Source organism: Salmo salar, chromosome 04 (genome assembly GCF_965601325.2).
Source record: "Salmo salar chromosome 04, fSalSal1, whole genome shotgun sequence".
Lineage (NCBI taxonomy): Eukaryota > Metazoa > Chordata > Actinopteri > Salmoniformes > Salmonidae > Salmo > Salmo salar.
The window spans coordinates 16,452,159-16,469,280 of NC_138294.1; the positions used below are offsets into that span (position 1 = coordinate 16,452,159).

General features: G+C 44.6%; 1 protein-coding gene across 1 annotated transcript in view; it reads left to right on the plus strand.

The window, feature by feature from the left end:
• The window catches only part of LOC106602277 (max dimerization protein 4), a 43,383-nt gene extending 26,609 nt beyond the window's left edge, over nucleotides 1-16,774 (plus strand). The window contains exons 4-6 of the mRNA XM_082974139.1: nucleotides 4,739-4,853; nucleotides 7,623-7,785; nucleotides 11,809-16,774. Of these exons, the coding sequence (XP_082830265.1) occupies nucleotides 4,739-4,853; nucleotides 7,623-7,785; nucleotides 11,809-12,005 (475 nt within the window). The 3' untranslated portion in view covers nucleotides 12,006-16,774. The remainder of the gene's footprint in view (nucleotides 1-4,738; nucleotides 4,854-7,622; nucleotides 7,786-11,808) is intronic.
• The last annotated feature ends 348 nt before the right edge of the window (nucleotides 16,775-17,122 follow it).

Sequence of the window (17,122 nt, forward strand, 5' to 3'; positions counted from 1 at the left end):
AGGATCTGATTCCACTAGGACACAAACTGACTATAGGAGTAGTATAGGATAGGAGTGGAGGATCTGATCCCACTAGGACACAAACTGACTATAGGAGTAGTATAGGATAGGAGTGGAGGATCTGATTCCACTAGGACACAAACTGACTATAGGAGTAGTATAGGATAGGAGTGGAGGATCTGATCCCACTAGGACACAAACTGACTATAGGAGTAGTATAGGATAGGAGTAGAGGATCTGATCCCACTAGGACACAAACTGACTATAGGAGTAGTATAGGGTAGGAGTGGAGGATCTGATTCCACTAGGACATAAACTGACTATAGGAGTAGTATAGGATAGGAGTGGAGGATCTGATCCCACTAGGACACAAACTGACTATAGGAGTAGTATAGGATAGGAGTGGAGGGTTTGATCCCACTAGGACACAAACTGACTACAGAAGTAGTATAGGATAGGAGTGGAGGATCTGATCCCACTAGGACACAAACTGACTATAGGAGTAGTATAGGATAGGAGTGGAGGATCTGATCCCACTAGGACCCAAACTGACTATAGGAGTAGTACAGGATAGGAGTGGAGGATCTGATCCCACTAGGACCCAAACTGACTATAGGAGTATTACAAGATAGGAGTGGAGGATCTGATCCCACTGGGACGTAAACTGACTATAGGAGTAGTATAGGATAAGAGTGCTCGGATCTGATCCCACTAGGACATAACCAGTGTTGAGTCAATAACAGTAGGTTTATTCAATTTGCATCATGCAGAAACCTCATGCAACTGGTTTCTGTTCTCTTCTGCTGCAGTAACACGCCACGCTATCGGACACAGCCCATATCCAGTGTAGCATCAAGTAGTTTTACATTTGTTAATTCTACCACACATCACTCAAACGACTGTCATCAAATTATCGAGTGCTTTTCTGTGTTGACTGGTGTGGCTGTGGTTAGGTGGTCATTTTGGGGCGTTGGCATCTGGAGCCCCTTGGGTCAATGGTTTTTTCTCTCTGAAGGTCGTACACTGCAGTACAATATACACACAGAGCAGCCATTTTGGTTCTAAAGATGCCTTGGCCGTGTGACGTGCCCCTCAGTTTTTGGGGCGGTCGACTCACGTTACGACGTCTTTCTGAGAACACCTGTGTGGGTTTTTCTTGGCCAGCGTTGCCATGAGTCTGGCAGGAGGAGATATAGCCTGGAGAGAGTAGAGGAGACAGTAAAGGCATAGGCCCTGTGATATTTAGGTCAGTGTGTCAGGCTGTCAGGCCCTGGATATGTGTAGCCCATGTCGTGACTGGTTTGGGACCGACACTGTAATAGCAAACCAACCTGCAAATAAACTGGACATAGATTAGGCCAAGTCATTTGTAAGCTTACGACCGTAACATACATCAAGATACGATCTGTACTTCACTGTTGTTTAAAACATGCATCCGCCATTTCTTGGTTGCAAAAATTCTATAGGTTCGCCTAATTTCAGTTTATGTGACAAAACAACCTGGTATAGTGTAGGGAATCATTGTACCATCTAAACCGCTGTGAAATATATTTTCTATAACCAAAAATATTGTATTTCCAGCTGTTTGAAGCTGCTGTACAAAACCAAAAGGGAAGCATAGAAATAGTGCACATTGAACAAATTTACCGCTTCTTAGACTTGCTTTCAATGAGAATGACAGATTTATAACTCCCATTTCTAAGTGAATTTTGTCGGGGCGCCAAAAAAGTACAATTTTGCAGCTTTAACTGTTGATTAAAACATGCATCAAGATAATATCTCTCCTTAACTGTTGATTAAACATGCATCAAGATAATATCTCTCCTTAAATGTTGATTAAAACATGCATCAAGATAATATCTCTCCTTAAATGTTGATTAAAACATGCATCAAGATAATATCTCTCCTTAAATGTTGATTAAACATGCATCAAGATAATATCTCTCCTTAACCGTTGATTAAAACATGCATCAAGATAATATCTCTCCTTCAATGTTGATTAAACATGCATCAAGATAGTATCTCTCCTTAACTGTTGATTAAAACATGCATCAAGATAATATCTCTCCTTAACTGTTGATTAAAACATGCATCAAGATAATATCTCTCCTTAACTGTTGATTAAACATGCATCAAGATAGTATCTCCTTAACTGTTGATTAAAACATGCATCAAGATAATATCTCTCCTTAACTGTTGATTAAAACATGCATCAAGATAATATCTCTCCTTAACTGTTGATTAAAACATGCATCAAGATAATATCTCTCCTTAACTGTTGATTAAAACATGCATCAAGATAATATCTCTCCTTAACTGTTGATTAAAACATGCATCAAGATAATATCTCTCCTTAACTGTTGATTAAAACATGCATCAAGATAAATTCTCTCCTTAAATGTTGATTTCATGTTTTATGGTGGTGGAGCATCATCTCTAGCATATTGCCGAAGCCTCGTTCATTCATCCCTTTATCCCTCCATCCTCTCTTCATCACTTGCAGGTCATAAATGGTCAGCTTGTATTCCTGCACCACCTCTCCTCCTCTCCTCCCCCCATTGTGAGACCAAGGCCCCCACATTATTGATGTTTGATTACCCTTTTCAATTTGCAGTTTACAATTAATTTTGGTTGCTCGTAGCGCCACCGTTTGCTCACGGGTTGAAGTAAAAGGCCCCGGCCTGCATCCCAAAATGGCACCCTATTCCCTAGATAGTGCACAATGGGCTCTGAAAAAGTAGTGCACTATCTAGGGAATAGGGTGCCGATTGGGACGTAGCCCATCTCTTTGGCTCTCCTGCTACCAGAGGCAGTGCTCAACACAAGCATATTGTCCTCTCTCTCTCTCACTATCTCTCTCTCTCTATACAATGACATAATGTGACAGAAAGCACACTCACACACTGCGGCTGTCGGGGCTTATGCAACCTGCATGGCTGTGTTGTTTGGACAGGCCATTAAACCTGCAGGTGTGTGTGTGTGTGTGTGTGTGTGTGTGTGTGTGTGTGTGTGTGTGTGTGTGTGTGTGTGTGTGTGTGTGTGTGTGTGGTGTGTGTGTGTGTGTGTGTGTGTGTGTGTGTGTGTGTGTGTGTGTGTGTGTGTGTGTGTGTGTGTTAAGAGCAGTTGGGGAAGCTGGGTGTTATAGAGTATAGGACGTTCACCGTACAACGTAGAGAAAAAAGGAGCAATTCAAGAGGGTGCAACAAAATGAATGTCAAACACTAGTTTTCTTTTCCCTATGTCATTATACAGTACATAGAATGAATCATTAGATTGTTCCCTACAATATTAAAACATTAATATACTTGTTCTTGACAGTGTTGAAGAAGTAAGAGGGTTAATTTGCTGGGACAGTTGCTAGTTTAGACTGCGCCGCTCTTGGTTGTATCTCTTCCATATTTGGTGTTGTGGGGTGGTACCATTTGGAGGTGTTGCCGCTGGTTGGACCAATTAAAATCAACTTGATATCCTTGGCTTTCATTGTCTATATTGGCGATCAATCTATGTTGACAGGGGATGTTTCTATGTGTCACGAACGTTGTTGTAATGATCGGACCAAGGTGCAGCGTGGAATGGTTTCATCATCTTTATTCGAGTGAAACGCACAGAAAACAATAAAGAGCAAACCGAACCGTGACGCCAATGTAGTGCTCGCAGGCAACTATACATAGACAAGATCCCACAACAAACAGGTGGGAAAAGGCTGCCTAAATATGATCCCCAATCAGAGACAACGATAGACAGCTGTCTCTGATTGGGAACCATACCAGGCCAACATAGAAATACAAAAACTAGAGTACCCACCCTAGTCACACCCTGACCTAACCAAAATAGAGAATAAAAAGGCTCTCTAAGGTCAGGGCGTGACACTATGGAAATTTAAAGGGAAATACTCTTTGTAAATAAATATATATTTATTCCCTATTTAGTTTTGTATTCAGCGGGCTTCATGTAGAAAAAGCCCATGTTTTCACTCACGAACCTGCAGCCGCTAGTTAGCTTGTCAGTTGACGAGCAACGTTAGCGCGGTTCTGCCCTGGAGCAGCGCCACAGAGTTCTATGGAGCAGTGACCACTTGTTGATCATGCCTGTGCTGACATTCCCTTCACCGTAAACATGCTACATTCTCAGAGTGAATCGTCTGTAACGTTGGAACCACATATGGTAGAGACATGGGGTTTGGACTATTGTTTTTCTGACGGAATGAACATATTTGTATAAACCTTGAATGAATTGATTATTTTATGGGTGAACACCCTATAGAGTGCTTACGGAATATGAGACTCTGCCTTTTGTCATGCATATGGAAAGGGTTTGCATTGCCAATGCGCTAGGATGTCATTTCTCCGCCCCGGATTTGACAGTGGTTGCAACCAGGATGTGTATGCTCCCAGCGTGTTTCACTTTGACATGACCCCCCCCCCCCCCCCCCCCCCCCCCACACACCTGATAAGCATTGTGGTTGAGTTCCAGATGAAAGTCGGACATGAAAACCAACAGAACGGTCACGTGATTCGGATCGCTCTCTAGCGAACCTCTGCCATCTACTCTCCCTTCCCCATCTCCTCTCAGTCTCTGCGTGCATTTGTGCCCTTTGTGTTTCTACCACACAGATGACTTCAAAAGGATCTCTCTACTTCACCTGTGTTGACCCTGCAGTGTAGGAGCCTTTCCTGTACGTGTTGCTGACTCAACTCACCTCCTCACCACTCTCCACCTCTGGTTGTTTGTGTTACAGACGTGCCAAACTACGGCTGTACCTCGAGCAGCTGAAGGAGCTGGTTCCTTTGGGTCCGGACAGCACTAGACACACCACACTGAGCCTGCTGAAAAGGGCCAAGATGCACATCAAGGTACCACGACCACACAGAGACACAGCCACAACCAGAGCCACACTGAATGTTAAATGCAGCCTTCTAGAATTCTAGAATTGCCGTATCAGGGACATCAGTGTCGATGTACAATTACTAGAATGAACAAAATATGATGTCGCCAAACTTGGTGGTGTTTTGGAAGATCATTCTATCGTTTGTAATTCTACGGGCCACAGACATAATCTTATTCTGTAATTCCAGAACAACGGAAACTGAAAGTTCTTGAACGTCAAATCACAAAACCACAGGCCTTTGAAAGGGAGTACTGTAATCATAATAAGTCATAATTATGCCACTGGGCCCAGTCGGACTCCAGAGGTGAATAAATTATTGCATTGGAGCTTTTCCTTTTCTTTTTAAAGGACCCCAGAGAGTTACCCACTGGTAGACAGACAGACAGGAAGTAGGTCAGGAATGTCTCCCTGTCCTCAGGAAGTACCTCCTGATCCTACCTCAGAGGCTCAGAGCTCAGCTGCTGTTTCCTCAGAGAGTCTCCCTGCACCGCCAGGCACTTACTCTCTCTCTACATCTTTCTTTTTAAGTCTCTTTCTCTCTCTCTCTCTCTCTCTGTCTCTCTCTCTCTCTCTCTGTCTTTCTCTCTCTCTCTCTCTCTGTCTTTCTCTCTTTCTCTCTTTCTCTCTCTCTCTGTCTCTCTGTCTTTCTCTCTCTCTCCCTCTCTCTCTCTGTCTCTCGATCTCTCCTAAAATAAGAAAACATACTCTAATCTTTCAATCAGAGCCGTTAAGCCCTAAAAAAAATGGCTAGCGTGCAAAAAGTTGCATTCCCATTCCCCAGACCAGGGAAGAAAAAAAGCCCCCTTGCTCGTTACAAATGATAAGTCAACAAAGAGAAACTTTTAGAACATGGAAAAAAATCTGGAGTCAGATGGGGATGATTTTCAGATATGCGGTCGAACGTTATAATTGGATTTGGGGTTGGCTTTGGGTCAGCCCCCTCTACAGTTCATTACTTGTTGCAGCTCATGTACACCAAGTGACAACCCACTGGGCAAAAACGGATTGAATCAACATTGTTTCAATGTCCTTTCAACCAAAAAATGGTGATGACATTGAATCAGCATGGAAAACTGACTAGATTTGAAAAAAGAATTTAGTATTTTTCACCCAACTTTTAACCTAAATGCAATGACATGGGGACATTTTTGTTGATTTGACTTTAGTTGACAACTCAACCAAATGTAAACCAAAACTAGATGTTGAAATGGCGGTGGGAAGCTTAATACAGTCGGTAAACAGGACCGCAGAAGGACCGTTACAAAGGGTGGTGGATACTCTTTTTTTGAACCGCTACGAAACCGCAAGCGCTCCAACATTGTTTACTTCCTGCATTAAAGGTACAATCTGAAATTACAGCGGATTGAGTCTTAAAGAATATAACTTCATTGATGAATTTGGGATCGGTTACATTTCTCTAACCAGGTCCCTCAACTTTTTATCAAACGAAGTGGCAGGGCTGTACTTTAGTTGCAAAACGAATTCCAGTTTGTGTCTTTACCGTTGCGATGCAGTAGACGTCAGATGGTTACAGTCTAGTTCTCCACAGCTGTTGCACGGACTGTGTGGGTGAGAGCGTGTGGTCGGTGGAAAAACCCTCTTTTAACTCTTCACATCCTGTTTACGATACATAGGCCTGTCCTCTGGTGTACTGGTGTTCTAATATCTACGGTTTTAGTTTGGTTAGTAGGAATCTCTAAAAGCACGGGGTTACAGCGCTTGGTTCATTTTCTTGTTCTTGTTTAAAAATCCCTTGGTTGGAATTGTGTAGCAATCTGGGTAGTGTGTGAGTAATATCTGCCGTTGGGTCAGCTGAAGTCATGTTGTTGCTATGGTTTCACTTCCTTATTATAATCACTAATGTGAGAACATGCACGTGTGTGCGTATTGCTCAACCTCCAAACAGCTGAGTTTGAGCTATCAGAAGTAAATCTATATGATCATATGAAGAATGATTTCAGTTAAATCAATAACTCATGAGTGCAAGCACATAATGAACTCACAAATATTCTGTTTTTTTTGTATTGACAGTGTTTCATTGTTGTTCCTAATAAAAACTCCATCAAGGGTCAGATCGGGGTTCAAATACTATTTCAAATATCTCAATTACTTTCACATACATTTGAAATAAGTATTCTGAAACTTTTTATTTGAAAACACAAGTAGTTGAACATTTTTATGTATTTGGAAATACACTTGGATAGTATTTTAAAATTCTCAAAATACACTGACTAAAATACACTCTTGTGCATTTAACCCAGGTATTTGAAAACATTATTTGAAATAAGTATTTGAAAATACTGTCAAATAAAATTTGGTACACAATATATATATATATTTTTTTTTACAAATAACCATTCAAATACTTAAATAAAAGTACTTGTTTTGGTTTGTGTATTTGAAAATACTGAAATACACAGAAAAAGTATATTAAATACCAGATACTCAAATACACATGTATTTGAACACGTCTGTCAAGTATAAAATGTGTGTTTGCCCCAATGTCAGTCTAAATGTGTGTGTGTGCCCCAATACCATTCTAAATGTGTGTGTGTGAGTGTGTGTGCCCCAATGTCATTCTAAATATGTGTGTGTGTGTGTGTGTGTGTGTGTGTGTGTGTGTGTGTGTGTGTGTGTGTGTGTGTGTGTGTGTGTGTGTGTGTGTGTGTGTGTGTGTGTGTGCGCACGCCCCAATGTCATTCTAAATGTGTGTGTGTGTGTGTTCCCCCTGTAGAAGCTGGAGGAGGCGGACAGAAAGGCTCTGAACACCAAAGAGCAGCTCCAGAGAGAGCACCGCTACCTCAAACGACGTCTGGAACAGCTGGTGATGCCTGGAGGCGTGGAACGTACCCGAACCGACAGCCTAGGTTCCACCATCTCCACCGACTCAGAGCAAGGTACGCTGGGACACCCGCATGACACACAAGGTACTCAGAGCAAGGTACGCTGGGACATATGCATGACACACGACATACAAGGTATTCAGAGCAAGGTACGCTGGGACATACGCATGACACACACACGCTGCTCCCTGAAGCCTTTAGAAACCTATGAATGTGGTTTTCATTTATCCTTTGACCCCCCTTTGATTTAACAACTGATGTGGATCACTAGAACCAGGTGTGGGGATTCTTTAGGTCAAGTCAATGACCGTAAATGAACTAATTAGTGGTCGAGGGGAGCGAGAACTAGCAGCACTGCAGCTCTTGAGTAGAACACTCAGTATTTTCTAGCACAGAATTCATTTTTTCCACAAGATATAGTAAGTTACAAACAGCACCAAACAGCACCAAGCAGCACCAAACAGCACCAAACAGTACTAAACAGCACCAAACACTACTAAACAGCACCATGCAGTACCAAACAGCACCAAGCAGTACCAAACAGCACCAAACAGCATCAAACAGTACTAAACAGCACCAAACACTACCAAACAGTACCAAACAGTACTAAACAGCACCAAACAGTACCAAACAGTACCAAACAGTACTAAACAGCTCCAAACAGTACCAAACAGCACCAAACAGCACCAAGTAGTACCAAACAGTACCAAACAGTACCAAACAGCACCAAACAGCATCAAACAGTACTAAACAGCACCAAACAGTACCAAACAGCACCAAACAGCACCAAACAGTACCAAACAGCACCAAACAGAACCCCTATACACCACTGCATTACCTTAGCCAATGATCTACCAAGGATATGATCTCTATTTGAGCCAGTTTGCTACAGCAGGAAAATGTGAATTATTATGTGGATTATAATTAATTTATATTTTTGTAGGGGTTGATACAAAATAACAAACTTTAGAAGCCTTTTTAAACCTCAAATACACCACAAGTATTCTCCTGCAAAAGATAGTTCTCCTGCAACAGGGTGATCAAATTAAGATCTTACATCTGTACAGACACACAAATCACTATACTGTGTATAGCCACTGATCCATACATAATGTGAACAGGTCACCGACCCCATCTGTATATAACCAAGCCAAGTTATACAGACCAATTCTCTATATTGTTCACAGCTTCGTTAAAGCCACTGACCCCGCTTGAGGGGCCCAGACCTCTTCACTTGACCTGATATAACCGTTCCTTAAAACAGCTGAATAGTCCACTGAACCACTCCTTATCTAGCAGAAGCACTGATCCACATGTAATGGAGATCAATACTATCCACAGCTTCAGTGCAGGACTCTGCCTGACCTCCACCTCTACTACATAGAGTGGATACTGCCCTGAAGCCTCCAGGCCCTTGATACAACCTAGTTCCCTCTACCATGCTCTAGTCTATTGTGATGCCTCTCCTTCCCTGCCTGTTCTGGACACAGTGTTGACTTGATGGACTCCTATAGTGCTTTCGCCTACACCTCAATCTGTACAAAGCCTGAGAGAACTACAGGCCAGTCTATTGCTTTGTACACACCTGCAAACACACACACATACACACACACACGCACGGGCGCGCATGCACGCACGCACGCACACACACACACACACACCAGACACACACATACACACACCAGACACACACACATACACACACCAGACACACACACACACCAGAAACACACACACACACCAGAAACACACACACACACACACACACACACACACACACACACACACACACACACACACACACACACACACACACACACACACACACACACACACACACACAGACAACTACTGTCCACTTTATTGCTCTGTACACACACACACACACACACACACACACACACACACACACACACACACACTTGTAAACACACACAAACAATGCCCCTCTCGACCCCTGGTGAAGACCACACACTCCTGCTGAACCCGGCCTGGTTTTGAGGTCACGCCCGGGGGTCAAGGTCAAGCTACTCTGCTGCCACTCACACTATTACTAAACACAGAGGCTGTAGCTAGCTAGACTGGAGCCGGGCTGGAGCTAGACTGGAGCTAGACTGGAACTAGGCTGGAAGTAGGCTGGAGCCGGGCTGGAGCTAGATTGATGCTAGACTGGAACTAGACTGGAGCCGGGCTGGAGCTAGGCTGGAGCTAGACTGGAACTAGGCTGGAGCCGGGCTGGAGCTAGACTGATGCTAGACTGGAACTAGACTGGAGCCGGGCTGGAGCTAGACTGATGCTAGACTGGAGCTAGGCTGGAGCTAGACTGGAACTAGGCTGGAGCTAGACTGGAACTAGGCTGGAGCTAGACTGATGCTAAACTGGAACTAGACTGGAGCCGGGCTGGAGCTAGACTGATGCTAGACTGGAGCCGGGCTGGAGCTAGGCTGGAGCTAGACTGGAACTAGGCTGGAGCTAGACTGGAACTAGGCTGGAGCTAGACTGATGCTAGACTGGAACTAGGCTGGAGCTAGACTGGAGCCGGGCTGTAGCTAGACTGATGCTAGACTGGAACTAGACTGGAGCCGGGCTGGAGCTAGACTGGAACTAGACTGGAGCTAGACTGGAGCCGAGCTGGAGCTAGACTGATGCTAGACTGGAGCCGGGCTGGAGCTAGACTGGAACTAGACTGGAACTAGGCTGGAACTAGACTGGAACTAGACTGAAACTAGGCTGGAGCTAGACTGATGCTAGACTGGAACGAGACTGATGCTAGACTGGAACAAGACTGGAGCCGGGCTGGTGCTAGACTGGAACTAGAATGGAGCTAGACTGGAGCAGGGCTGGAGCTAGACTGGAGCTAGACTGGAGCCGGGCTGGAGCTAGACTGGAGCTAGACTGGAACTAGACTGGAGCCGGGCTGGAGCTAGACTGGAGCTAGACTGGAACTAGACTGGAGCCGGGCTGGAGCTAGACTGATGCTAGACTGGAACAAGACTGGAGCCGGGCTGGAGCTAGACTGGAACAAGACTGGAGCCAGGCTGGAGCTAGGCTGGAGCTAGACTGGAACTAGGCTGGAGCTAGGCTGGAACTAGACTGGAACTAGACTGGAGCTAGACTGATGCTAGACTGGAGCTAGGCTGGAGCTAGACTGGAACTAGACTGGAGCTAGGCTGAGCTATAAGGGGCTGGTGCAGTTAAGGATGCCATGTCTGCTCCTTCTGCTTATTCCAACTGAAGTTAATTTAAGTTAATCCCTCAAGGTTTTTGTAGGAAACTTTCAAAATGACCGTTTATTGGGCGATTACATGGATGGCTTCTCTTGAATCATATGACCACGTTCCAGCCATTTTTTTAAATGGGAACCGAGTTGACCAAGCTCGATGGCTGCGTTTGCACATGCAGTCTAATTCTGATATTTTCTTCACTAATTGGTCTTTTGACCAATCAGATCAGCTCTGAAAAATATATGATGTGAAAAAATCTGATGTGATTTGTCAAAATACCAATTAGTGGAAAAAATGTATACAGTATCTCTCCTACTTGGCTCCTGGAGGCCCCTGGGTAGGAGACGGGTGTTGTTGTTTACTGATCATGAGGGTGGTAAACACGTGGGGGATGTTTATCAGTAGGGGGAGAGATTACTGGAGGTAGTACAGAGACCTGCCTGTTATACAAAGTTAATGGCCGTCTAAATCCGGCCCTAATCCGCCCGGCGACACACAGAGAGGGCTCCTCAGTGTACATGCCCAAAGTTCAACACGAACAAAATACAACAACGCTGTTTTGTACCCCTCTCTCTGTCTCTCTCTCTCTCTCTCTCTCTCACACACACACACACACACACACACACACACACACACACACACACACACACACACACACACACACACACACACACACTCCATCTCCCTCTCTCTCTTTCTCTATTTATCTCCCTCTCTCCCTCCCTCTCTCTCTTTCCATCTCGCTCTCTTTGTTTTTGTTTCTATCTCTCTGAAAGTCCTGTTGTAGTTATTGATTTGATTCCATGAAATGTGGAGACTAACAGTTTGTCTGTCTCCCTCTCTCTCTATGCAGAGGTGGACATTGAAGGCATGGAGTCCCCCCTGGGCGAGGGTGAGCTTGGCGAGGGCGAGGGGGACAGCGTGGACGAGAGCATCAGTGACGACGGCCTCCTGGACGGCGAGGAGGAGGACTACAACCTGCAGAGCAGCTCCAGCGACGCCAGCTACACACAGCATTCCTCCCACAGACTGCAGCCGCACCACTGCTAGGGGCCACCAGGGGGCCCCTGAGGGCCACACCTCCAATCAGCCCTCTATGACCCCAGCCCCACGTACCCTCCTATTTCCTTCCTACCCTCCCTAACATTGCCCCAGCACGCAACCCCCCCAGCAAACAGCGGCTGTGGTCTTCCCCTCCCCCACCCCTCCCCAATGTCCCCATTGGCGCTTATTCCCTGGAACCAGGAAGTAGACTGTAGATGTTCCTGTCGTGGCTGACTTCCTGACTTTCTCTTGTCCTAACCCCTACACCACACCCTACCTCACCCCTATCCTATCACCCCTTGTCCCGCTTATCTTGCCTAACCTGACCCCCAGACCTCCCTCACCTCTACCTGTTGTTGTGGCTGCAGGCTCGGATATAGCAGAGCAGTTTGTGGTTTTGTTGGGGACCTCTGTGGTGTGGTGGCAGACAGCTTTGACTTGTCAATGGGAACTCAGCGTGTGTGTTTAACTGTGTGTGTGTGTGTGTGTGTGTGTGTGTGTGTGTGTGTGTGTGTGTGTGTGTGTGTGTGTGTGTGTGTGTGTGTGTGTGTGTGTGTGTGTTTGGACAGATGGAGAAAAAAAATAACGTTCTATTGGAACATATCTCTTGTTAATCTACAATCCCCAATCAATGTTACCAAATGTACTGGACATTAGGGTCAATATTTCTAAGGGCAGCACATTGATATCTCTCCCTCTGGCTGAGTTCCTTAACCACTACTCCACACTACCGAACACGACACTAGAAGTGGGTCTGAAATGGCACCCTATTCCCTATATGGTGCAAGTGTCTGAAATGGCACCCTATTCCCTAAATATTCACACACGGTGCATCCCCAGAATCGAAAACTATACTTTACTTTTCAGTAGCATATTGATGTAGCAATAAAACACGGAAAGGTACTGCTTTCTCAAGCATTGATTGATTGATGACCCTGTTTTACAACTGGGCATTGTGGAGTGGAAGACAGTGGATCAGCGGGATCAGGCTAACCGTTCTTGTTATTCACTAATAGGTCCATTTATTACCCTGCTGTCATCAGTCTACTCCTAGTTCCAACAGTTCTAGATGTGTGTGTATGCGGGTGTGTGTGTGTGTGTGTGTGTGTGTGTGTGTGTGTGTGTGTGTGTGTGTGTGTGTGTGTGTGTGTGTGTGTGTGTGTGTGTGTGTGTGTGTGTGTGTGTGTATGCAGGCGTGCATGCGTAAGTGTGTGTGTGCACGGTCGGTACACATTGACAAGTCAAAGCTGTAGAAGTGCATAAAAATAAAAAGCCAGCTCTAATGATCAGCTCTCTGTAGAGGAATAGGTATTGCATCAAAACTAATCATAACAATGCTTTCATTTCTCTAACTCAAAGGTAGATTAATGTATTTTCTCTGCTATATCTGTTAGCTTTGGGGACATTGTAAAAGACCAATGTAATGTATTAGAAATGTACAGCACTGTCTCCAAAGCCAAGCACACTAGTATAAAATATTGACGGAAGAGGCATATCTTTGGCCTTCTGAACATTTAACCGTTTAGGCCTGAGTTTCTCTCGTAATCCTTAGAGCTTGGCATTCCAACACATCAAAAAGGGCCAGTCCACAACTTGGCAGGTCTGACCAAAAAAATAACCAAAAAAAATCACAAAAGACTTAGAAAAACGTTGCAATGAAAAAAAATAAGCTATCAGTCACTGAAAGTGATAGTGTAGTCTATATTTTCTATTCTATTTTCCTAAATGTTCTCGTTTAACGAAAAGACAAAAAAGAAGAGTATATCGATATAAATATATGACAGACAGACAGACAGACAGACAGAAGGCCAGGCTAGTTGAAGGTAGAGAGAGTGTAGAACAGGGAAGCTAGGAACCTGGTTGCCCCCTTCTCTAGTACTCTCCCCAATGTCATTCTGTGCCTTGGTGAGCCTTGGTGACTGTTGTCGTGTGCCCCCCTCCCTCCTCCTCCCTCCATCCCTACTCAGGTCTTGACCCTGCTACACACTCCCCGAACATCCACCCCCTTGCCCCCCAGCTCCACCCCTTTTTGGAGTAGATGAACACTTTGTTTTAACCCCTTCCACCCCAAGCCAAATGGTAAATCTGACTCCTCCTTGAGTGAAGAAGGGGCACGTGAAGAACTGATTTTAGCCCCTTTTGCCTCCATCGAGTACTCCTCAAGGTGTACCCCTGGTGCGGTTGCCAGGTACGCCCTACCCACTTGACGCCTGCCTGCCTGCCCTGCCACGCAGCTTAAAGTCAACACTGACCATACTGGTAACTCCCGATGGCAGCTTCCATTCACTCGCACCTGGCTGGTCATTATTGGGGTTCAATCAGTCAACCTAATTAGGGGTTTAAACTGCTTATTTTGTTGTTGTGGCAGCCATTTTGTTTTGGCTCTGTTTATGAAATGCACTTGTCTTTGAACAGGAAACCATTGGGCGAGGAGAAGGGAGGAGAAATCCAATCAATGAAGGCAGCTCGTGGTGTTCTCCCTCCCTCCCTCCTCCCGGTGGCACCTTCCCTACTCTACTCTACTACCATAGTTTTACCGTGACCCTGGTGGTCATGGGGCGTCTCGAGACACAGCAATATGACCATCTTGTGCTTTTTAAAGAAGAAGTAGGCGGTTGGTTGGTAGGCAGGCTTGGGTTTTAAAGAAGAAAAAGCCAGATTCGTGCTTCGACTCTGTGGTTCATTTTGTGACCAACAATGTTAACATTTCTGTTGATGGATTTTACCTCTGAACTCTCTCCATACACTGAAGGAGGGCGAAAAGAAACTAACCGAGAAAGATAAAGTTCTTGAGTTTACATTCATGTCAACGACCTATGTACATGACTGTTAGGAGCACAGATGTACTACTCTTTCAGTTTGCGTTTGAAATGAACAACTGAGTAAAACTTGTCAAATGAAAACAAAATATTCTCTTGCACAGAACCTCCCATCAGCTAATGTGAGGCAATGATTAAGTAAGCGGAACACACGTGGGCCAGATATGAGATTTCTCATTTTCAGCGACATCATTTTCTAATGCACATAGCGCACGTTCAGAAAGACTGAGTGGTTGGAGGGCAGGTGTATTAGCAGGGGAGGATACTGATTCAGATACTGTTACAGATACTGAATGTAGGAGCAAAAGAAGTTGAAAAGACGTTAAGCAGACGTCTTTTTGGTTGAAAAGACGCCATCTCTTCAACGTCTCGTGCTCACTAGGTTTCAGGGAATGAGACTGCTGGATAGTGGTTATGGAATTTATTTCAATGATGTGCCTTGAAAATAACTTTGTTTTCTTTTAACCAGAGAGATTGTACTTACAGTGTGACAGAGATTGTTGAGCAAATCACTTGGCGATAGGCATTGAACACTAAATGTGTTGATTTGTGAATGGGTTTGGAAACACCTGGAAAAAGTCTCGATTGAAAGATGTGTGCACGACTCTCAACCCTGTCACAATGCAAAAACGACATTATTGTAAAATTAATCAATGGTGCTGTCCAACAAACTTCCTTTAAACGTCAGAGCGGAGCAGAACTGAAATCTCGATAGCTATGAGAGAGAGGGGGGGTGGGGGTTGACTTTTGTCGAAGCCGAGAGGTGGTTGATCCCTGCTTTAAAAATCATCTGGTCTGAAATGTATCCAAGTGTGTTTGATTTTTCTTTTCAAAGCACAAAAGCACAGCGAAATGATGATTGAGTCTGTCTGCCAGGCTATTGCTGCCAAGGGAGTCAGCGGGAGGGGAGGGAGGGAGGGAGGGAGATTGGGGTGAAATAAGGTTGAGGTTCAGACCAAACAAGCGAAGCCTGTATAGAGGCAAGGGAAAAGTCAACACATGGACATACACTCAAACCTGGGTTCAAATAGTATTGTGAAATCTCTGAAAACACTTTAGCTGTGTTTGATTGTGGCTGTCTGCCTGTTTTTAATGGAATGGGCCCAAAAGAGCAAATCCCACCCATCTGGCTGGCAGGCAGATTTAACAAGCAAAGTATTTGAAATCTTCCTATTTGAGCTCAGGTCTGACAGTTACTTTCAGAGACAAATAGAACCCATTCCTGTCCTCTGTAAGTGCAGCGCTATGAACAAACAATCGAATAATGCCGGAATGAAAACCCGATTCCTGCCAAATAACTAGTCACTATGATTTTCTTTCCACCCCCTTGCAGACAGTCATCAGCCACCTATGGAATCCCATCTTAAATTAGCTTTAATAGCAACATGAAATGTAGATTTTGGTCCAAGTGTATCATTGTCCCTCTTTTTAATCCCTCACTAACCCTTTACTGTCTTTTCGGTTTCTTTCTGTGTGACATTGCTAGAGCACCGTCTGAAGATAGGAATGATTTTTTTCCTCCTTTATGTTAAGAGTTCTGCGATCGTTCTCTTGTTGTCGTCTTGTTGTCGAGTTGGCATGAGAGAACTCTTAGTCCCGAGGGTGTTGTGTGTCTCGTTGATAGGCAGTTTAGGGGCTCCGGAACTTTGGCCAGAGGGGGGCTGGTTGAGATTAGGTTCAGAGGGAGGGAGGGAGAGGATGAAGGGGGCTGAGGGAGCTTGGCATCGTAGTCAGGCAAAACACTGAGTAGGGAGAGTTCTGTGCCAGAGACCTGTGAATATGTTCCTTTAATAGCAGATGTTGTAATATGCTTTCAAAAGATGTGCTATATTATATAAGTTCCTATGTATGGATACATGAGTTTACCTGGTGCTGGATAACATTTTGGCACACACTTGAAGGTATTACTGTGTATTCTTTAATTGTAATATAATTAAAAAAATGTTTTTTACACAAGGTTGTCGCAGCCTTCTTATTTGCATGATTTAAATATATTTGTGTTTTAATATTTATAGTGGTTCTGAGGTCTAGCTACCGTCTAGGCCAATGGAGGCTGCTGAGGGGAGGACAGCTCATAATAAGGGGTGGAACAGAGCGAATGGAATGGCATCAAACATGTATTTGCTACCATTCCACCTGTCCCGCTCCAGCCATTACCACGAGTCCCCTCCTTCCAAATGAAGGGTCCACCAACCTCCTGTGGTCTAGGCCAGCCGTTAAAAATATTTGATGTAGTTCTAACAGCCACACCTGAAAGTAGTCAACTAATCATCACGCTGCTGTTAATTTGAATCAGGTGTGCTG